Source organism: Nannospalax galili, unplaced genomic scaffold (assembly GCF_000622305.1).
Source record: "Nannospalax galili isolate Female #2095 unplaced genomic scaffold, S.galili_v1.0 scaffold540, whole genome shotgun sequence".
Classification (NCBI taxonomy): Eukaryota; Metazoa; Chordata; class Mammalia; order Rodentia; family Spalacidae; genus Nannospalax; species Nannospalax galili.
Genome location: NW_008348613.1, coordinates 466,785 through 491,365, shown reverse-complemented (window position 1 = coordinate 491,365; position 24,581 = coordinate 466,785). Strand labels below are relative to the sequence as shown.

At 40.4% G+C, this 24,581-nt stretch overlaps 1 protein-coding gene across 1 annotated transcript in view; it reads left to right on the top strand.

The window, feature by feature from the left end:
* Positions 1-24,581, top strand: part of Pla2r1 (phospholipase A2 receptor 1) — a 134,532-nt gene that overhangs the window by 12,959 nt on the left and 96,992 nt on the right. The window contains 3 exon segments of the mRNA XM_029569698.1: positions 9,705-10,088; positions 13,496-13,669; positions 23,498-23,671. Coding sequence (XP_029425558.1) covers positions 9,705-10,088; positions 13,496-13,669; positions 23,498-23,671 — 732 coding nt within the window.

The following is a 24,581-nucleotide window of genomic DNA, read 5'->3' as shown; positions in this document are numbered from 1 at the left end:
TATAGAAGGAAGAATTTATTTGAGCTTAGGATTCCAAGGGAATTACAGTCCATCATGGCAGGGAGGCATGGTGGCTGGAGGTGGCTGGAGCAGGAGCAGCAGAAGTGAAGCTCCCACATCATCACGCAGGCACAGGAAGCAAGAGAACAACTGGAGATCTGGCAAGGCTTACGAACTCTCTAAGCCCACGCCCAGTGACATGCTTCCTCCAGGATAGCCACACCTCCTAAGACCTCCCAAAACAGTGCCACCATGTGGGGACAGAATATCCAAATACTTGGAGACTATGGGGGACATTTTCATTCAAACCACCACAATAAGGATCCATATTTAGCATATAGTAAGAAATTTCATTTGTCTAGAAATATGCCAGAGATAGAGTTTTTGCTAGGATCTATGACCTCTTTAGTGTATTTGGCTGTATTTACAGTACCACCCATGAGTTCCCTCCCATTGAGAAGGCTTTAAGTCCAATCAGAAAGCTATTGATTACCGCCCCCCTACATAAATGTGTCACTACTGCACCAATAGAGATAGTTTGATGTGCCAGCCATTGTGGTTATTAGGCTTCAGAGCTGGGGTGGACCACTGATTAATTTTCTCCCTTAGCAGCTTGCATAGTATCCTCTAGAACTACGAGAGTGAGTCTTCAGGGAGAAGGCTTCCAGGTCAAGTCCAGCTCCAATGCTCCAAGTCCTGTGTCCAAAGTACATCCTGTCTTCAGCAATAGGGTCTTACCTTCAAGTTCTGGGAGGTAATCAAGGGCTGTAGCAACAACCTGTGTTATTTTGTGAGTTGCTTGGACTACACTGACCAACAGCTCGAAGCGGGTTTTCTCCTGTCTGGCACTGTGGTCCATGTTATATAACCGTCAGGTATACACATGCACTCATGTTCCAGTATCGTTTGTGTATTTTTCAGGCGGGTTTGAGTTAATACATTTCCCTCTGACTGTTTACACTACCTAAGCTTTATTTACCTCCTTCCTCCCTCCCCAGTTTAAGTACTCCCATTTCCCCTCTTTTCTTCTTGATAATACCTGTTTCCTATTGTTTTACCCTCTCTTGAGTTCCTTTTTCCCCTTTACCCCCATGGTTCTTTGTATGTTCTTCCCTCCTCCCTTCCCAGTTGAATACCCCCATTTTCCCCATTTCCCATTGGTAACATCTGTTTCCTACTATCTCCCTCTCTTTGTGCTTCCTTTCCATTTTCCTGGCTCCTGCTGTTATATCAGGACATATACTCACATATAAGGGATTGGTGCTAAGATCTGCAAATGAGGGAGAACATATGTTGCTTGCTTTTCTGAGTCTGTGTTACTTCACTTAGTATAACAGTTTCTAATTCCATCCATTTATCTGCAAATTTCATAATTTCATCTTTTCTTACTGTTGAGTAGAACTCCACTGGTGTAAATGTACCAATTTTCATTATCCATTCGTCAGTTGAGGGACCTTTAGGTTGTTTTCATTTTCTTAGCTATTGTGAAAAGAGCAGCAACAAACATGTATGTACAGGTGTCTCTACAGAATGATGAGTCCTTTGGGTATATGCCAGGGAGTGGTATAAGTGGATCATATGGTAGATTCATTTTTAGTTTTTTAGGAATTCTCCACACTCCTTTCCATAGGGGTTGCACAAGTATGCATTCCCACCAGCAGTGAATGAGCGTTCCCCTCTCTCCAGCATTTGGTGTCTTCTGTTCTCTTGATCTTAGCCAGTCTTACTGGGGTAAGACGAAATCTTAAGGTGGTTTTGATCTTCATTTCTCTAATTACTAAGGATGTTGAGCAATTTTTAAGGTGTTTCTTCACCATTTTTATTTCTTTGAGAACGTTCCATTCATGTCCTTAGCCCATTTTTTTTAATTGGGTTTTTTATTTTCTTGTTTCTTTATTTTTCAAGTTCTTTGTATTATTCTGGATATTAATCCTCTGTTAGATGTGTAGCAGGTAGAAATTTTGATTGACATTACATTGAATCTATAGATTGCTTTTGGTAAGATTGTCATTTTTGCAATATTAATTCTACCAATCCATGAGCACAGTAGGTCCTTCCATCTCCTGGTGCCTTCTTCTGTCTCTTTCTTTAAAGATTTAAATTTTTCACTGTAGAGTTCTTTAATGTCTTTGGTTACGTTTATTCCTAGATTTATTTTTTGAGGTTATTGTGAATGGGAGGGTTTTCATGTACTCTTTCTCCATTGCTTATTATTGGCATATAGAAAAGCTGCTGATTTTTGAAAGTTGACTTTATAACCTGCCACTTTACTGAACATATTGATAATTTCTAGGAGTTTTTGGGATTTCTTATATGTAATATAATATTATCTGCAAACAGTGATAATTTGACCACTTCTTTTCTGATTAGTATTCCTTTAATTTCCGTCTCTTGTTTTATTGCTCTAGCAAGAGTTTCAAGCACTATATTGAAAAGGAGTGAAGATAGTGGACAGCATTTTCAGGTTCCTGATTTCAATGGGAATGATTCCAGTTTTTTCCATTTAGAATGATGTTGGCTGTGGGTTTGTTGTATATAACTTTAATTATGTTGAGGTATGTTCCCTCTAGCCCACTTCTCTTTAGGATTTTTAACATGAATGCAGGTTGGATTTTGTGAAAGGCCTTTTCTACATCTATTGAGATAATCACATGATTTTTTTGTGTGAATAGTCTATTTGATGTGTGTCTGTAAGCTGTTTGTGAGTATTTTGTTGGGAATACTTGCATCTATGTTCATCAAGGATATGGGCCTATAGTTTTCTTTTTTGTTGTGCCTTTACCTAGTTTTAGTATTAGAGTGATACTGGCTTCATAGGAGTTTGGGAGTTCTCCCTCCATTTCTGTCTTTTTGAATAATTGTAGAAGTACTGGCTGTAGATCTTCTTTGAATGTCTGGCAGAATTCTCCTTTGAATCCATCTGTGCCTGTGCTTCTGTAGAACTGGTGGGTTTTGTTGGGGGCATAGTCTCTTGGGTTTTCATATTATTTGTGCTTTTTGTGTTGCCATTTGGGCATATGGGTGTCTTTTGTCAATTATGTGTTCGATAGGAAATTCTATTCTTCCTTTGTTTGGTTAAGGTTTGCTTCTGTCTATATTATTGATGTAGCTTGGTTGCTTTTTGCTCAGTATGAAAAGTTAGTTGGTATAAGCTTCAGATTCTCAAAGGGTAGTAGGCTGGTCTGGGTAGTAGGCAGATCAGCGGTAGGCAGATCAGGAGGGGTCTAAGAGCAAGATGGGGATGGGAACAGCCTGTGGAAGGGCTAACAAACAAAGCTAGAGAATTGACCTAGTCTGGGGGGATCAGGACGCAGTGGGCAGGTCTTTGGTAAGAGGGTAGTGCAGATATCTGGAGCAGAAAGAGTAGGAGGGGACTGGGCCCAATGCTAGAAGGGGACACAGTGCAGGGAGAGAGAGTGGTGCTGCTCAGGTTGCAGGGGAGTCCTTTTGGAATTTTTTTTTTTTTTTTTTTTTTTGAGACAGGGTCCTACTATATAGCCCTGAGCAGCCTGAAACTTTCCATGTAGACCCACTGGCCTCAGACTCACAGAGATGTACCTGCCATTGCCTCCAGAGTTCTGGGATCAAAGGCGTGGCACCACCACCCCTGCTGTGCTTTGTATCTTCATTCAGCCAGTTCTAAGAGAAGATATGGCTAAAGCAGAGGAGACTCAAAAAGCAAGTAGAGAACAACCAGAAGAGATGCTGAAGACCAAGTAGGAGGGCCTCAAGAGATACTTCCTCCAGTTGCCTCCAGTTGGCCCTAGATGGATCCACCTATATGTAAACTCTCACCCTATGGCATCACAAGAGTTGGTGATCTTTAATACCTGAAACCTCAAAATTAGCCAGTTGCAAGTACCTTCCCAGAATCTTCATGCATTAGTTTTTTGTTGCTATAATGAAATAACCAAAGCTGTGCATTTATAAAGAATAAAGTTAATTTAGTTCACAGCTCTAGAGGTTGAAGGGCATGGTGCCAACATCAGCCCAGCTCTAGCAAGGAGCTCATGGTCGATGACATCACACTGACAGAAGTGGGTATAAGTAGGGACCTGGCAAAACAATAAGTCAGAAAAATGGGAGGGCCAGCTTTGCTCTTTTTGTAACAATCTTTTCATGAGACCCAACCAGAGTCTCATGAAATTTTATGAACTCTTTCACAGGGCAGGACCCTTAAGTGTTCTAATTAACTTCCTTCAAGGACTCATGTGGTCCCATTGCCTCTCACATTGCCCCACTGAGCACCAAGGTTAAACACATGAGCCCTTGGAGGATACTGTCAGCCCACGTCCATACATAGCATCTACCTTCCATTGATAACCCCATCCTGCCATGAATATGAGAGTCTCAGCGTTCCTCTTCCTTTTGCATCATCATTGCATTGATTCCTTCAATCTCTCATTCTGGATGACAACAGTAATTTCCAGACTGTTCCTTGGTCCCAGTCATGTACCACCCCATTCCAACCTTTGAACTTGGTTATTTGTCTTCAATTGTCTTGGCACCTAAAATGATGCTGGGCACACAGTAGGTACACTGTAAGTGTTTTGGCTGAATGCTGTGTAGACCCAATTCATCTTCTATACCACAGCCTCAGTCATGTCTTGTTCTGAAAACTCCCTTTCATCTGAAGAATATTAAAATGTCTTAATAAAAATCCTCTTAAAATGACCCCAACCCACTTTTTCCTACCTTTATATTCTTCTACTTGTAAAAATTTTCTATACAGCAAGGCTGTCATTACCCTAAGACTGACTGTTTTCATTATCTCTGAACATTAGTGACATTCTCTGTGTCTAGAACATCCCCTTTACAAGACCCCTCTCCACCTATTGATGGCCTCACCTCCCTGCAATTCTAAACAAGCAGAGGCATCTACTCAGGACCAGTGTATCACCTTTGCTACAAATATTAGGTCCCTAGGCAGTGTTTTTGGGTGAAAATGTGAGTGCTATTTGATTCTCTGATATTCTGAACCAAAATAATTCCTTTTAGCCCATGATGCTTATATCTGATGGTTCAGTCCCACCCAGATCTGAAGTTCATAGTTCTGGGTTTATGGGTATCCTAGTTTGTTTTCTGTTGCTGTGATAAACACCTTGACCAAAGGCAACTCAAGAAGGAAAAGGTTTATCTTGCCTTACAGTTTACAGTCTGTCATTGATGGATGCCAGGGTAAGAGCTCAAAGCAGAACCTGGAGGCAGGAACTGAAGCAGAGACCACAGAAGAACACTGCTTACAGGTTTGCTTCCTCTGGCTTACTCAGCTACCTTTCTTATATAGCCCAGGCCCACCTGCCCAGAGGTGGCTCCACCCACAGTGGGCTGGGCCCTCCTACATCGATTTGTAATTTTAAAAAAATGCCCTACAGACTAATCTGATGAAGAAAATTCCTCAGTTAAGGTTCCCTCTTTCTAGGTAACTCTAGTTTGTGTCAAGTTGACAAAAACTAACCAAAACAATCGGTAAAGTTAGTCTCTGCTGTTGTCTCATGTTCTATCCAGCCCTGTTCAACTTGTCTTCCCTGGGAAATGGGCACGAACACGAGCACACACTCCTGTCTGCTTCCCTGCAAGGCATCAGCTGAGGGTCCACTCAATTGTCTTTATGTATGATCCATTTTCTTTATCTTGTTCTTATTTTTGTCATTTGTCTCTTCGGGCTTATTTTGAGTGTAATTATAGTAGTATTTCTTTATTATTATTAGAACTTTCTTCTTTTCATTATAGAAGCAAATTCTCAAGATTACAGAACAAACAGCTTGACAGTTTCAATGGACAGATAGACTAATAATTCCTCTGTCTCTAACCTGTGCACAGTGCTTCCCACACAGCACCAATGAATATATATATGAATGAATGAATGAATGAATGTTCTCCAGACAGTCATGAAGAATACCCTAACTCAAGTTGAATAGTTGATCAAGCCAACACCCTCTTCCCACTCCTTAGAAAAGTACATGTTTGCTTAGAGGGAAGAAAAATGAGTCTGAAATGTTCTTCAGGAGAAAGTCAGAAACAAAAAACAGAAGTCTTCCATGTTTTTTTAAAGGATGGAAATTAGCTCATAAGTTTCTTCTAGTAAATTCATACTCCTTCATCTCCACCCAAACTTATAATTAGGAAGGGAAGTAGATAACACTTCCCTGCAAAGAGCTGCCTCATTAATCACTTCATCAGTGTTCAAGCAGAACTGATGCCCTTGACATATATAATCAATCTTGATTCTTCCCACATTTGATTTTCATTCTTTTTGAAATCCAACAGCTACACACAGTAAGGATTAGCAGCCTATTTATTATTGTTAGGGCCAACTCATATGTGAGCATAACAGCAAACAGAACAGTGATGCCTACAGTGGGTCTCCTTGTGGTGTATCGGAAGATTGCTTCCTTGTTATCAAATCCACAGAAATTACTGGTGCTGGAAGCCAGATGTGGTAGTTCATACCTCTAATCTCAGTCATCAAGAGGCTGAAGCAAAAAGATCGGGGGAGGGGTTCAAGGCTAGACCGTACTACATAACAAAACCCTGCCTCTAATAAATAGACAGACAGACAACAGACAGACAGACAGATGAAGCGTTAGAATCAGATCCTATTATAGCTTGGTGGGGAAATGGGCTCTGGGCTCTAGTCACATGTTAGTTTAGCTAATTTAGAGGCAGCATGCTTGCTCATTCGTCTAGGTGAGCTACCACCACTTGCTTATGACACACGGACAAAGCAAAGCTGCGCCTAAGGAAGCTGTCATGGAAATGTCCTAACACCCAGAACTGAGCAGCATGGATGAGGTTTACTTAGTAGCATCTTATGCTTTGGAAAGGATTTTTGTGATTACTGGTGTAACTACATCAATTCTGATTCCACCATGCTTTTCTTCTTAACATGTATTAATTTAGAAATTTAAAGCATTGTTTTTCACTCCAAATACTAGGGCTATACAATTTCATTGTCCAGTTATTCAAAGGCCACCCATCCCACCACCCATATACTTCTTGGAAGGCTTCCAGTGAAAACAGCTTCTAATTAAATAAACTCGCTCTGCCATGCTCGCTTCAGAGAGCAGAATAAGACTTCCGGTGACGAGTGTGTTTGGCTGCACTCAGTTTATTACTTGTTAAATAATCATTGATTCTTGCTGTTCCTATCTACTGTACAACCTTTCATTAACTGAGCATAGAAGAATTATAACAAAAAAAAAAAAAAAAAACCCCAAAAAAAACCAAACAAACAAAAAAACCTGAAGTACAGACTGTAGAAGAACAATGAATGAAATAATCATTAGTAATTGTACATGTACTTAAATAAGTGCAAAGGATTTTTTTTAATCTTGTTATTTAGAGAGTGTGTTTCCTATATAAAGGGGGGATAGAATATTGTCTCAGGATTGTTTTGTCCCCACTGCGTGTGAATAAAACAAAAGTAAAACTAAGTTTTCATGCTAAAGCTGAAGAAAAAAATGTCTTTGGAGATCGATCAGAGTAGTGTTCAACCAGAGCTACAGATCTGTACACCAAGAATCGAGAAGTTTGAGGGATGCTAATAATAATTCATGTTTACTGAGGTCTTTCCACTTCCAATGATAGTTTTGCATGGGCTTGTTTAATACACTATTATTAATATCCTTAAGAGATTAGTATCATACATAGTCCCAGTTCAAAGAGGGAAAATGAGGCTCCAGAGGTCAAGTCGTTCACCCAGAGTTTCATAGCTGGTTTGTGGTGGGTCCACCTGTGTCCAGAGTGCTTAACCACTAGCCAGTTCCTCTGTCTGCCTGTCTCAGATGCATAAGATGCAGTCAGTAGATATCAGAGCTCCATATATTTGAATATGTATATTAGACGGAGGCAAGCTATAGAACCATCATAGTAAAATAATTACCCTTTAATGAAAAATTAATGAAACTCTGAGCTAGCTAGAAAGCAATTAGTAGATTACAACAGAAATTAAGGCTAACATTCTGTCCAGGCATGAAAAGGTGAAAAGGAGGGTCAGATGAAGGTTAATTATCAGAGTCCATATCTCATTGATGAGAGGTGAATTTGATTTTGAATGACTATACTAATAATCACCTAGACATGGCCTTCATTAGGAAAACAAATTTCCTGATCTAAATGAAATCTCCCTAAAACTGTTCATTCTAACCCACCCAGCACTGCCACTCCCCTGTCTTCTGCTCTGATGTATGGAAATCAAAGCATTTTTTTTTTGACAACTAATTTAACACCTCAAACACATGGTTATAAGAAAGGTTATCAATTATTAAATGAGGTATGACTTTCATTAATACACTGACAATATTTTTAACAGTCTCTTAAGTGGTTTGAGTTACTATAAATCAGTTCTCCTCTGCCTGATTAGTTTGGGAGAAACAGAAAGGACTTTCCCAAAAGGAGGCACTATAGCCTCATACCCATGGCTGAGGAGGTTCATTCTGCACTGTTTTAAATCTCTCAATGGCTCTGCCTGTCCCCACTCTGTCCCTCCTATATGACACAAACTTCCCTAAACGCAATCATTTTAAAGAACCTGGTAATGTCCTGTCAGAGTTTTGAAGAATATACAGGAGGCAAAATACAAGATGGGAGTCTGTTTAAGGGGAGGACAAAAGAGTTTGTGGACAGGACCAGACATTCTGAACAAGGGCCACTGTAGCCACCACGGGCCTTTCTTAGCAGCAGCAGCCAACATGTCCAATTTGCATCAAGCACTTACTGAACTTAGATGTGCTCAGTATACTCTGTGCTCAGACCAAAGAAATAAGAAACAATTATCATCTTCAGAAAACCTGTGTGAAAGCACGGACATAGTTATTGTGAAACAGGTGACTGCTAGGCCAGCAAGCTTGAGATAAAGCATGCCAGAAGAAGGAAGCTGACATGTGTTTTCTGGCTGGATCCCACCAGCTTGTTCACAGGAGCCTAGCCCCGAATGGGAAGAACTCGTGAGAATATTGCAAAAGGCTACTTTCTCCTCATGTCCTTGTGGCTTCTTCACAGTGGTCCATACCTCGCTTGTATCTAAGTGTTTGCCATTCACCTGCTGCCACCAGCCACACCCCAGAAGGCTACTCCTGATAAGAATCCATCCCCAAAGTCAGATGTCACCACCTTCCCAGTCCTTAATGGATCCAGACAGAAAGCAAAGTTCAGCAGCATTAAGCTCTTACCAGCACTGAATTCTCTATTAAATGGACCCACAGCAGCACTTTTGGTTACATCATTACCTCATGGTTTTCTGCAGGAACATCATGGTAGAGATTTTCATTCTGATGGCTGTTGACTAAGTTGCCCTGTTCTGAACCCTGAAGAATTTGCCTGAAGGAAAAAAAAATTATTGCCACACCCTGGATACCCAGTGTCCCTTTCACTGGCCCTGAGCATTGTTGCTCTCTATATAGTTATTATTATGAGACCCTTCTTTCATTACTGTCGAGTGATTGACAGGTAGCCATTTTCATTCATGCCCAAGGGGCTCTTAGATCAGTGGTCTCCCATTAGTGCCAGGAAGACCTCTTATGCTTTCCGGGCAACTCCTGCTTTGTGCAAATTAAGACCTTCTGGTAGACCCTATCTCTTGGCTCTGAAATGACTGGCAGGTGTGACTTATCACAGCTGAGGTACACACACTGGGATCATCATAACCCTAGATAATTATACAGGAATATTGCATACCCTGTCTTTTGTTTCTTCTGTTATAGATAAAGGAATTTTCATTATACAGAGTGAGAGCCTGAAGACATGCATTCAAGCAGGCAAATCTTTACTGACCCTAGAGAACTGCAAACAGCCAAACACATACATGCTGTGGAAATGGGTTTCAAACAACCACCTCTTTAATGTGGGAGGCAGTGGCTGCCTAGGCCTGAATTTATCTAATCCAGAACAGCCATTAGGCATATACGAATGTGATTCTACTCACGTTTCCTTGAGATGGCACTGTAACGGGAAGATGCTCATGGGCCCACTCCAGTACAAGGTCCAGGTGAAGCATGACCACACGGTGGTGGCCTCATGGAAACAGCTTCATAAGTGGATCTCTTACATGTCAGGAGGTGGAGACATCTGTGAACATCTTCACAAAGGTAAAAGTCATTGAAATTAAAGTAATCATGTATGTATATACTGTTTAGAAGGTTGTCCATAAGTAATAATTTTGCAATTCCATTGTGTGAAAGGAGTACAAAGAGTCTGTGAAGTCAAGGGACTTCTGGGAAATGTTAATAGCTTCCTTGTTTGTGGTAAAAGAATTACTGGAGTTTTAGAATGGATGTGCTAATTCTGCTATAGAGGCAGCAATCTCAAAATGCAAAGACATTGAAGGAAAAAAACAAAACAAAACAAAAAACTCCACTAGCTTTGGGAATCCTGGAAAGAAAAGAAAGGACAAAAGGTAGAGACAGGAAAAAAAAACCAAGGGAAAGATTCGAAGGAAAGGCTTCTGACTGACAGACATAAAATCCCTGCCTTGCGGCCATTTCTCTGATTGTGGAAACTCTGCCCCACCTGGGAAGGGGGATGTCTCTGGGGCTCTCAAGTGTAACAGTCATGCTACAAGACACTGAAAGATAAATGACACCCTATTGTCAGGGGTTATTTGTTGTGTACCAAGCATGGATTGTGGGGAGGCATGATTTGTAGGAGGACTTTCATTTTCCACAGTTCTGTTATTTTTTTTAAACAGAAAAAGAATAGAAGATAAAAAAAAAGCTACACAGTTAAATTCTGACACCACAGCTCTGTCCTTCTATACTTCATTCATACATACACACTCCCATCCATCCATCTGGCACACGTTTTCTGAGCACCGACTGTTCATCAAGTACCATGCTAGGCACCTGGCTTACAAAGGCCGAGGCAGATTTGGTTCCTCTCCTCGTGGTGGTTGGTAGAATTAAGCCTCCTAAGAACCTGGTACCAGTCATTGGTCACACAATAAGGAACTCCTCCCTAAGGCGGGGCCTTCTGTTGCTACAAGGAATGAGTGGAAAGAGTCAAGGCCAAGATCAAGACATTTTCTGTACTGGTTCCCTATGATAAAGCAAGGGGTGCAAACCAGCATTCTGACAACCCTGCAGTTCTCAGGTATTGGCTTTCTGCTACCATTTCGCCATATATCCACACTGACGTTACACGTGGGTGAAGACAGAGCAACAGGTGTTTCTGAGTAGAATCCAGGAGACTGAAAGAAAAGGCTGTGTCCTAGAATACATCTAATTTCTAAAAAGCTGGCAATGTGCTATGACTCAGTCCTGCCCCTGGCAATTGTGAGAAGCTGTGGTAATCTCACAGCTGGCCCTTTTGTCTAAGACTTAATGACTTCACTGAGTATGACCCTGACACCTCATCATAGAAAACCCCAGTTGAATATGAGCAGTGTTGTTGATTGCTGCTTAAGGCCAATATTTTGAGTCAGCAGGCAACAAAGCTCTCTGTGTGGTCACCATGATGAAACCAGGTAATAGAAACTGATGTAGCAGGGCAGGGACCTGAAATAGCAGTTCTGAGAATGGCCAGGAATGCCAGAAGACCTTTGGTTTCTGTTTGGTTGCTATCTCCTAAGTGAGAACCTCCCTCTGCCTAGAGGCTGTATGTGACTGTGTGAGAGAAGAGACACCTGGAAACCTTGGGGTTAAGTCAACTGGACTGACCAGCTCATCTCCCTCCCCATGCCTCCTCCCACTTTCTGTGATAAGTCCTTTAAAAAAAAACCCAGACTAGCAGGTGCCTGGACCCTATTTCCTGGGACCCTCCCGCTGTCTCTCTCCCTTTCCCTCTCCCTCCCACCTTTGGATCTAAAATAAGATTCTTTTGAAAGCTAGCCCTCTGTGGTCTGTGAGTTTCATTCTTAGAATACACCAGACAAGAACCTTGAAACCATTGGTTTGAGACACTTTTGGTGGCCACTGAGTTTCTGAAACCCTAGCTCCTGGGTAAAGTCTCCATCATTCTCAAAGACACCCCAGTGTTCCCATGTCATTTCCTCACTGGATCACTGTAGAAGCCTGACCAACCAGTCCATTCAGACTGTGAGTCTGAAGGCTCCATTCAGACTGTGTCACACTGTACCCAGTGAATTTATTTTAAGAACAGGAGTCTGATTTTTGTCACTTTCCCAATAGAAAACTGCCAGTGACTTCTCACCACCCTCAAAGCAAAGACCAAAGTACCTGACAGCTGGTTCAGATAGCACTTCCTGGGTTCCACTTCCCTGGAGCCTCATTTATTCCACAAGCATTTTCTCCTCTAGCTCTTTATATTCTCTTCCCTCTGTTGGGACAACTCTTCTCCACAGACCAGCACCCTGTTTCATCTAGCTCTTATTCAAAGAGATCTTATAATGACCACCCTACCCACAGCAGCACCTCTGCACTCCTACACACACACACACACACACAAACACACACACACACACACACACACACACACACACACATCTTCTTACCCTATTTTAATTTTTCTTCATGACATTTATTTCTACTTGAAACCATGTTTTCCTATTTGCTTTCACTTGCTCTCTCCTGGCTAAGCTAGCTTGTTAGGAAAAGGGATTTCTTACAGGTTCACTACTATACCTCCAGTGCAGGGCCTACTAAGAGCTCAGTAAATATTTACTGGCAGTTGTGAAAATTCCTTCCTTAGGAAGACATAAACACCCTCTACCTACCTCCTCATAAGGTCTCCAAAGCAAACCAAAGTTCCATCCGTTCCATTCCACCAAAGTTCCCCCTGGGGAGCTTACAAAGCATTGGTGAGGAGTTACTGGCCAGAGAGTTGGGTGACCCTAAAACAACCATATTGAAAGGTCTGCGCCCAGTATGACCACAAAGAAGGAGTGCTTCCTAGCCACCCCACCCCCAACCTGCTATAAATTCCAGACCCTCCCTGAGGACAGGAGGCCAAGAGTAATTAGGGAAACATTACAAACAAAAGGCTGGAGATGTAGCTAGATAACTTCAGTGAGGGTCCCATGTCCCTCCCTAACCCCTCCTTCTAAGAGGAAATGTCAGTCCACTTGACGATAATGAGGGACTCTTAGCTAGGAAGCACAGCAGATCTGATGAAGATAGTGTCTATTTTGCTAGGAGAACCACTTTCTTCAACATTGACCAAATGAATTAATAAATACCCATGAGCCTGTTGGAGTTTAGATACTGATGGCTGATGGAAGCCTGGTCAATATTTTAAAGGGAAAAATTCCATTACATTTTCCTTTTCATTCATTCACAGATGTGTATGCTGCAGTAAGCAGGGCACAGTAGTAAGTAAACAACCAGATAAACATAGAAGCAAACCATTTGCCAGGACTTCTGAAGGCCTAGAGTGTCTACTCGCACTAGACAGTGAGGCCCCGAGGGCTTGCTGCTGAGATTTTTAACAAGTGCCTGCCCCTGGGAGATTTTCAACCAATAAAAATGCATTAACCAGATGACACTTTCCAAAGACAAAACCAGCAGTGTATTTATTTGACTCTGTTAATGTTTCCTCCTAGATTTATATACCATCAAAGGGAATTCCCACGGGATGCCTTGTATGTTTCCCTTCCAATACAACCATCAGTGGCACCATGAGTGTACCCGGGAAGGGCAGAAAGATGACCTGCTGTGGTGTGCCACGACGAGCCGATATGAACGAGATGAGAAATGGGGATTCTGCCCAGATTCCAGTAAGAATAAATGTGCTGTCTCCATATGTCATGAATGAATCAAGGATGATTAAAAAGTGATCTGTAGCTCAAGAAAAGCACCAGGGTTGATGGGTTGAAGTCTGAATGCTCTCTGATTCCATTAATCCAGATTTTTATTTGGGGTTTGTTTTTGACTTGAAGAGACAATTCTGATGCATAGTCCTTTTTTCCTTTGCATTCAAAAGATGCTAATTAGCCATTCTTCATTAAGCTCAGTGCAGAAAGATGCTTTAACCAGAGTCAAATTATAATATTCTATGATCGCACTAATCCAGTTTCCCAGCAGGTGACTTCTAAACAACGCTGAATACAAATAAAGCCCCATTATCCTTTCGATCCACCACCTCTTATGAGGTGCCCTGATTTCTCCACATCTAGTCTGGGGGTCAGCTGGCCCCTTGATGATCTTTCTGTAGCATGACAGTGGTCCTCATGACTTTGACAATGGGGTCTCATCCTGACAGCTTTTCCTTATATTTATTCTTCAGCTATGACCTCAAAGCCTTTCCCCAAGCTCTTAACCTAATCTTCAAGGTCCCATGACAGCTGTAATGCCCTACTTTTTCAGTTAGTGCTTTATTATTATTTTTTATTTAACTAAAAAATTTCCTATCATTCTTAAGTATTGAGGAATGCTTATATATATATGCCTTTTGCTTCCTGTTTCCTTTACCTTGGTTCCTGAGAGACAAAGAATGTAGCTTTCATTACCTCCTCCCCTTCCATGCCTGCCTCCCTTCCATATACATACCGAAATGCAACAATTAAATTTTGTTAAGCAAATTAAGGCATATTCCCCAAGAATATGATTTATAAATTATCTATACATTGTTTATATTTATCTATACATGGCAATTTTTAATTTAGACAAACCAAGACCCACTTCCTCCTACTGGCAAGATTTTTGGAAAGCCCCCTCTGCCTCTCTTGGCCTCAGCTTCCCTCATGGCAAAATAGACTATAGCATTAAGCTTATTCTGTGGATTCCAATTAGACTATTGGCAACTGATTGCTGCTAGATGAGGGAGACCTACCTGATCTTCCTAAAACAAGAACTCTAGAAAGACTGACTAGATTCAGCAGATGGACAAGCACTGGGGAATGGCTGGGGGTGCCGACAACACAGTGGACAGTAACAGGGATGACAGAGTATATGGGTTCTGGTGTATGGGCGGGGGAAGGCTATGGGAGGGTGCCATTTGGGATGTGGGTATATAGATGAATAAGATTGTTTGGGATGTTCTATATGAAATACACACACACAAAATCAACAAATTTAAAAAATGAGATATTTGAGGAAGAAGCATAAAAATTTGCTTTATGTTAATAAAGGTGAAATCTACCTAATGACTTTATATCCATGCTCAGGCGCCAAGGATCTCAGAAAGTAACTGACTGTGACTAGTAATAATCAGATACATAGAGATTAGAGACTCATATGTCTGTATGAAACAGTATATTTTAAAATGAAATGTAGATCTTTTTTAAAGGTTAAAACCTCATTCAATTTTATGTCTTATAGGGTTTATACTGTGTTCAATATTGTATAACTGTATTAATTCAACTGTGAACCTAAAAATTTACAGCCAATTTTGAAAGAGATGCATCTTTGCTCTGGAAACTGTTATTGAATATGATAATGCTATAATGAAATGCTTCTTCTAAACATGTGGTTATTAAATAAATAATCAAAGAAAAAAAAAAGAAGATGCATCCAAGGCACTTACAGTGCCTGGCACTCAGTAGGCATGCATAAGGACTGCCAGCACGTATCTTTTAGCAAACTTCTTTTTCAGCACTGGGAATTGAAACTAGGGCCTTACATGGGCTAAGCAGGCACTCTGCCACTGAGCTGCATGCCCAGCTTTCAGCATAGACTTTTGACTTCTGAATGAATCATCCTTTCTTGTCATTGCGATTCAGTGGGTCCAGGATGTAGGACCCAAGCGTCCACATTAGTGACAAATGCTTAGATTGTCCTGATGCATATAATTCTTCACCAGGGCATTCACAATATGCAGGCAGTTCCACATCATCCACATCAGTACTCTGGCCTGACATTAAGAATAACAGAAAATATTATACAGGCAATGGCCATTCCAAGTGGAGACCTTAGTGTGGGGCTCTCTCTTCCACATGGGACTTTTTGAAAAGTACAGCATTCTCCTTAAAGGATATTTTGTAGAGGGCAGTGTTCTTAAGTTTCCGAGAAAATCTTGTCACTTGTAGTCAATTTCTGTTTTCCCTGGAGGAAGCTTCGTTTTCTTGGGCTCAGGGCGTTTGCATTCCCCAAACCATTTGTTTGACTTCCCTCTGCCTGACAGCCTGCCAGATTCCAGCTTTCCTGACCTTTAACACCCACAGCAGAGAGCATGTTTATTTGTACAATGCTAAATTAGAGTTCCAGTTTTCTCCCTTCCACATTACTTTTGGTTCCTGGTGGCCAACATAACTCAAAATGATGTGTTAAAGAATGAAATCCAAGCAAGTTGATGGCTTTCCATTGAACCAGCAAGTAGCTAGGACAGAAAGGAAGAAAATAAAGGTTAAAACTTATGTATCTCATCTTTCTCACATGGAAATTTAAAAAAAGCTACACATAAGATGATGACTGCCTTTTAAAAAAGTTACTTGCAGATTATCAAAATTTAAATTTAATATTTACACATACATGTACAAACACACTAACCCTGAAGACTGTGATAGAGCATCTTCATGAATAAGCATGAGGAATCACTCTGGATTGTTCAGAGGCAGTTCTGGGTCATGCTAGCTCTCCCAAGGCTAGATGCCTTACACAGCTAGAGAATTACAATTAGAGATATTATTAGAATCCCATCCCCTGGAATGATCTGACTTGCCCTCAAATTTTTCTCAGTTGGTAAAGTTTTGATCAATTACTTGAATGACATAAATACATAGATTGGCACAAATATATAATTACTACCCTGCCTGAGTCCTCAGCACAGATCAAGAATGCTGTTATAGCTCTCTTGACCGAAATGAAAAACTACTTCAAAGGACATTACCAAGAAACTGAAAAGAATGTAGAGGTAGAGCATTTATTCTAGTAAGATTTAGGCCCTGAGTTCCATCCCCAGCACCACAAAACAAAAAACAATAAAAAAAAGCAAAGGTGAAAAAATAGCATACAGAATGGGAGGTTTCCAGATCATTTGCTTTATAAGGAAATTCTGTCTAGACTATAAAAAGAATTCTTATAACTTAATGATAAAAAGACAAATAATTCCGTATAGAAATAGGTTAAGTATGTGAAGAGAAAATTATCTAAAGAAGATTTGCAAATGGCCACTAAAACATGAAAAGATAGCCAACATTTTTAGCCACTGGGTAAATTCAACAAAATCATAATGAGGTGCCAGTTCATAGCCACCAGGATGACTATAATAAAGACAGGTAACAACAGTGGTCAAAGGAGGGTGTAGACAAATTGGAATCTCATCCATTACTGATAGAATTGCAGAATGGCATACTGCTTCAGGAAAAAGTCAGTCAGCTCCTCACAAGTTTGAATACAGAGTTACCAACACATGACCCTGAAATTCCACTACTAGATTTATAATCAGAAGAAATTAAAATATATGTCCACATGAAACCTTGTACACAGATGTTCATAGCAGCACTATTTGGTTGTTTTGTTTTGTTTTATTTTGTTTTGTTTTGTTTTGAGACAGGGTCATCCTTTGCAGCCTCAGCTGGCCTGGTACTTGCTATGTAGACCAGACTACCTTTGATCTCACAGAGATCTGCCTGCCTCCTCTTCCCGAGTGCTAGGCTTAAAGGCACCACCAGCAGCACTATTCATAATACAAAAAGTAGAAGCAATGCAGATGTCTATAACTGATAAACATATAAATATTGTACGTAGATCACTAGCATACATGATTGAGCAATAAAAGAAGTAAATTACCAGCACATGCCACAGCATAGAGGACTCTTGAAAACATAATATTAAGTGAATGAAGCCAGTCACAAAAACTACAGATCATATAATTCTAGTTATATAAAATATCTAGAATAAGCAAATCTGTAGATACTGAAACTAGATTTATGGTTGCCATGAACTGGAGGAAGGCATGAAGATTGAAGAGAATGTTACTGTCTGGGGGTCTCGATTAGGTTCATTTTGTTTTAATTAAAGAATCAAATCTTCTTTCATTCACCATCATGCTCCGTTCACCTGTCTCCGTGGTTTCTCACCATGTTCTCACAAGACTTTCAGAATCGAGCAATTCCTGGCCAAGAAACAAAAGCAAAATTGCCCCATTACCCAGTAGATTTGGATGAAAACTGGTAATAAATTAGGTACAACTCCAAGAGAAGACGCTGGAGGAGAGCCAAGCTGGTCATGAGGATTCCCACACGACGGCACTACTGACTGTTGAAGCTGAATCATGGTCATCATTAGGCCTATCAGATGGAACTGAAAGTTCTTAATCTGGAGATTTGGTCATGTTAGGAATATGATTTGCTTTTTTTTTTTTTCATCTTTTCTGCATGAGCGAATTGATTGGTTCAGTAATAAATATGTAGAACCTTTGAAAAAAATTAAAGAATTAATAGGCAGAAAGAATCTCAGACACAACAGGTAACAAGCTTTATTAAAAATAACAAAATATATACATACACACTCACACAGAGAGAAAAATTCCCCACAAGTGGAAAGGGGATTTGGAAACCAAAAAAAGTACAAAGCCCTTAGGGGGACCTTGGTCTTTTTTTTAAAAAATAGTTTTTATTTTATTTTTAAGTTATATATATGTGTGTTTGTATGTGTGTGTGTGTGTGTGTGTGTGAGAGAGAGAGAGAGAGAGAGACAGAGTCAGAGACAGAGACAGAGACACAGAGAGAGAGAGAGACAGAGACAGAGTTTGTGCATGTGCTGGACTTATAGGTGGTTGTGAACTACCGGATGTGGGTGCTGGGAATCAAACTTGCATCCTCTGGAAGACCAGTATGCATTCTTAATCAATGAGCCATCTCTCCAGCCCTAGGGGCCTGGGTCTTTTAAGCATTCCTGGTGATGTAGGGCAGGTCCCCTCCCCTAATTTTGTATTGATAATAAATAAGAGAAGGCTGATAGGCCACAGCTCCGAGCTGAGATAGGATCAGCCTTGGCTGAAAGAGGGGCCCTGCTAAAGGCAAAAAAAGTCCCTTGGTCTTGGTCTCAAATGAAGAGCCAGCAGGAAGTTTGCCATCTTTGTTACTCAGCATTAACCCTGTCTGCTTAGCAGGGATTTGGTTCCCTCAAAATGAGAAGTCCCTGCTAATGAGTACTAGGTTTCTTTTTTATGTTATTTAACTGTTCTAAAACCAATTATCATGATGGTTGCCCACTACTTTGACTATCCTAAAAACACTGACTTTTGTAATTTAGATGGGTGGCTTACATGGTTCATGAAATAGATTGCAGCAAAATTTTTAGGAGACAAGGAATTAGACATAGTATGTGAATAAAAATGTGTGACTAGTAGAGATAAAGAGAAGGCAAGGACTGGGACAGGGAAGCCAAGGGAAGGAGATTTTTGTCTCTTTTTAAGGATAAAAGATTCTCATCCAACTTGGAATGCATCTGAAAATGATGTAACCACAGTGTTGAAATTTGCAGGAAAAATGAAAGCAATTGGTGGTGTCGCTATTATCTCTCAGAAGACGGAGGAAGTAGGGTCCAATCACAGACTTACAGATTGGCCTGTTCTGGGTAGAAAGGACATTCTCCATAGGCAGAATGAGGTAGAGGAGAGCACTGGTTCAAGGAAGCTGCTGGATTATGTGAATGGCAAAATAAGGATAAACTAGCCCAGTGTCTGTGACTTCTCTCTGAAGAGGAAGAAGAATGAGAAGTTTGGACTGGGGGTCAGGGGGGCAGAGAGCATAAAATGGGCACTGTGGCTGTTGGTAGAGCAAAAGCTTAGCAAAAGTAGTCATGTTTCCAGGAAGCATTGGAGTGGTTGTTAATGAGATTGTTAGAATGACTTTTCTGGCAGTGCTCATCTGTTAGGTACAGCCAGGGGGGAGACGGTCTTTGGGCTCCTTCACTGAACATGGCTCCATAAAGTCACAGTGCATGTATCTTGGCTGTATTCAAAGACTCAGCAATCAGAAGAAAAACTGACTCCATCCCTTCCCTCAGACTTCTGTAACCTATTGGATTTCCCCTTTCCTTTGTGATAATCACCTCTTGGCTATCTTTGATGCATGTTCATTCCGATCCAACAAACTTCTGATGCTGATGATCAGCATGATTGAAATGGAACTGCTTTCCTGCTACTTATATTTATCAGGAGAAACATGATCAGCAAGTCATCACACAAACACACCACCTAATTTTATTTGTGATCTGTGCTATCAACCAAGGAGTGCATATGGCATTGAAAAAAAATGCATAGTAAGAAATCCTGACTTGGCCTGTTATCCCTGTTGTATAACGCTTGTCAGTGGAGCACTTTTCAGGGATCAGACATTCAGCCAGTATATACTGAGTCTACGCAAAATCAACTAGAAAGAAGGAATAGCAACTTTACAGTTCAGTAACTGCTCTGATAGTGTAAACTTATTTTCTTTCTTTTTTTAGCAAAAGTAATTCAACAATTTATATCTGGGACAATTGCAAATCTAGGTTCTTAGGGAAGAAAAATAAGCCACATTTAGAAAAAGGAAAGATGGAGGAATCTCACTCACTCTGTGCAATCAGGGTGGACATGAATATACCTCAGTTCATTCAAGAAAAGTATAGTTTAGGAAATGAAATATTGCCTACTTCTGCAATACACACACATTTTTAAGTATTTTATTATTTTTATTTTATGTGTATAAGTGTGTTGCCTGCATGTGTATTAAGTGCACCCATGTCTTGCAATGCCTGTGGAAGTCAGAAGAGGGCATCAGTTCCCTTAGAATAGGAGCTCTGGACATCTGTCAGCCACCACATAGGTGCTGGGAATTGAACCCAGGTCCTCTGAAAGAACAGCCAGTGGTCTTAACTGGGGAGCCATCTCTCCAGCCTCCCTCACACACTTTTTTTTAAAAAGAAAAAGATAGTATGAAGAAAATCAAATATGCAAAGAAATACAAATTCTTAGTCTTAGATTAGAATATTCCTAGAATAATTAAACGTATCTGAGTCACAAGTCTTTGATCTTGCCTTCTCAAGTGCAAATGCTCTGGTCTACCAGGAGGCCTGTAGCAAGCAGGATCCCGAAAGCATCCTTGAGGCAGAAATGAACATATAGAGGCCTCTCAGGGAGTGCTGGAAAGATTAGTTCATAGGAAAAACAGGGAAGACAATGGAACTGTGCAGAGGAGGCCCATAGGCCTGATGACTCCTAGAGCAACCCTAGGAGGGGTTCTCAAGCAGGAACACCCTCTCCAAGTTGCCTTGGTCAGGACAAGAGGCCTCATTCCTGCACTGAGGAGCCACACTGTGCCAGCTGCCCCTGGGAAAGGAAAATGACCCTTAAGTCAACACAATCCTTGAAGAAGGCTTAAAGTTGAGGGTGTCTGTTGACAATTGGTAAAATAAGTCCTAAAGGGATGCAGGGTCTGCTAGAGAGCCATTTTCATTCCATTTGTTGCTTAACAACCTTCAAGTGAGATGTGCAGAGTGATACAGCCCACCTAGAGAAGCAGACAACACTGGGTCTGCCTGTGCAGAAGCACAAATTTTAACATGACAAATGAATTGACTTGTTGGGAGAATATGGTGTCTTTCAAGTATTTGACTGACGTTTCTCTATCAACAAACCTTGGGAATTGGGACAGAGTATGCCATACACAGTCCAGACACTACCACCTGAAAACACCCTCACAGTAACTGCTTAATGTTGTAGAATTGGACCAGGTCATGACAAAAGGCCATATTGACCAACTCTTAGCAAAAAATAGGACTGAGATTAATTGTAGTGCCCTTCACACCTTTTCTTATCATTCAAATAGCTGTAACCTGAGGCTTAGAATTAAGGCTTACTGGCAAATCTTTCCCCATGGCAGGAGTGGGAGGCAGATACCCCATTTCCAGGATTGACGCCCCCCTTTGTCCTTCTGCCATTCTACCGTCCTTGAGTAGCCATGGGCCACTCAGATGTGCCCTCCTTGGGAAGGGCTTTGAACTTTCCCTTAAAGATAATGTTTCCTAGTGTTTGCTTCATGGAACATCTGCTCTAGACCAGGAATAGGTTTTAAATGTGTGTTCCTCAGTCCCATGCCAGATTTGACTCAGCATCTCTGAGACTGAGTGCAAGGAATCAGCTTTTTTTTTTTTTTTTTTTAAACAACCTGGCAATATGGTTCTGTACCTTGAGTTGTGCGCACTTCCCTACACCCTTTCATGGTCTTGGCTGTCTCACCAGATGAATATGACCAATCAAGGTCTACACCCCAGAGTGCCATTTATCTCAGAGAAGGTCAAACATTTTAACTGAAGGTAGTTTTGAGGGAGTCCATCTCAAGGAGGAAGTTTTAGCCACTCAGGCAAAGTAGTTTCTAAAATTTCCGTTTCTCATTCTCTTTTCTCTCTCACCCTTCTTTCAGTGTTATTTGATGACAACTTTGTTTTCTATCTTCTTTAATATTGTACATTTATATAAATACATGTATCAGCCAGGAAATGCTGTAGACAACTTTAGATTTATAATGATTTAATAACTTCCAATTAACTAACTCAGTTCTAGGAAATGTGTGCGGTGATGAAAATGAAAATAAACTTTCCACATTTCTCAAGGGACTCCTCTAAGTGTTCTAAGAAAAAAAGAAAAAAGAACACATGAAAAAGATTGTCCAACAAGTTTGAAGTGTATTGAATTAATAATAAGAAATTTTCTTAATTACAGAACTCTTGGAGTCTTTAATATGGTAATATACATGATGTTTTCCAGAGAACACTCTATAGGTCTTACATACCAGATTTTCATGGGAAACATCTTGAAGTCATTTAACTTAAGGACCATACTTGGGGAAAGAAGATTCTAGACTGTAGCAAGTTGCTTGCCCGTGAGTTATATGCATACTGAAATATGGTTCACATTTTCTACATTTTGAAGTTGTGTGGTTAAGTTTGATTTCTAATAATTAGCTCACCTTCAGGGTCAATTTAGAATTTTAGCAAAAGCACCCAAGCTAGGTCTTTATTTTGTATCATTTCAGTAAGCTTCAGATTTCAGATCCAGACTTCATACTTTATTAAATTTACTTTTTCTTTAGACTTTTTAGTCATACTATGCAAGCATTAGCCAGTGTCTTACAGGTATGTTTTTATTTCTGTTCCTCTTGACTGAAAGAACTATTATAAACTAGTATCCCCATCCCTGTGCCCAATGTTGTGTTCATTATTAATGCATATTTCCTGTATCCCTTTTATTCCATTTAGCAGTTTGGTATTGGAGAAGAAAAGTCTTTTGAACAACATTAAAGTCTATGTTAATCAAACATTTAACCCACCTTATCTAATGTAGATTATATGACTAGTTATCAAAAATTCCAGGTATTTCACAAATACTTCATTTCTATTTACTTCTCTTAAAACTAGCTTCTATTATTTTTCCTGAAAGTATCAGAGCTTCTTTGCTGATAATTTTTTTAGTTTTCTTAGGTAAACCTTGAAAAAGTTTAACGGCAAGATCTCAGTGGAATAGCAATACAGATTTCACCATAAAGGCCTACCTAATCAAGGCACTAAAGTTTTACAGGTTGCCAGTTGGAATCATTCTATTCAAATGCATCTTAGAAATATTATCTATTACTATATAGATAAAGACTGTCGTGGATGTTTCTGATGAACTTTCTTTCCAGCCTCTGTTGCGGTAGGCTGTGACGTTGTCTGGGAAAAGGACTTCAATTCATACATTTGCTACCAATTCAACCTGCTTTCATCTCTCTCTTGGAATAAGGCACATTCTTCATGCCAGATGCAAGGAGGTGCTTTGTTAAGTATTGCAGATGAGGATGAAGAAACTTTCATAAGGAGTAAGTATGTGAATGATATACATTGCTATTGGCACAATGAAATGACTATTGTGATCAGACTTGCCCATGGATGCAAAAATAGACCCTTCTAAGAGTTCTTTTAAGAAGTTTTTCTTTTCTTAATATAGCCCAAATTCTAATCCAGAGTTTTAAAAATGTAATTGTGTGTGTGCACGCGCACATATGTGCATGTGTGCAGACTCACATACCAGTGCATGCATGGAAGTCAGAGGACAGTTTACAAGAGTTAGTTCTTTCTTTCCACCATGTAGGTTCTAGGGCTTTGAACTCAGGTCTATAGGCTTGGTGACAAGTGCCATTACCCTCTGAGCCATCTCACGAGCCCTCTAATCCTGAATTTTTACACAAACTCTCTGCATTCTATTTGTCATGACTTCCTTAGATTTCTCCTTGGAGAAGAAAATTTGAAAGTTTAGGAAGTGACCCAGGGGAGCTGCAGCTCTAGCAAGTGAATCAGAGAAGCTTCTAAACTGAAATACCAATTCTTGCTCATCTGCAGAATTTATTCAATTTCATTAAATATAAATTATAAATAATTACTAGCTGATCCATCATTCATGGTGTATAGGCCCATCATAAGCCCTTTGGCGGATACCAAAAACTTAAAAATTAGTGGAAAGAGCAAAACTACCCATGTGTTAACTAACAGACCACAAAGATACTAGATCAAAGTGTCAGCAGTGATGGACAATGGAGGCACGGCCTTACTTTATCTCCTGCATCTGCCTAAGCATTTCCCTTTCCCTTAGCGACCTCCATTCAGGTAAAACTTGGATTTGTGACTTTAACAAAGAATTTTAGGGGGCCAAGTGTGCTGATGCATGCCTTTAATCCAAGCACTCAGGAGGCAGAGGCAGGCACATCTCTGTGAGATTGAGGCCAGCCTGGT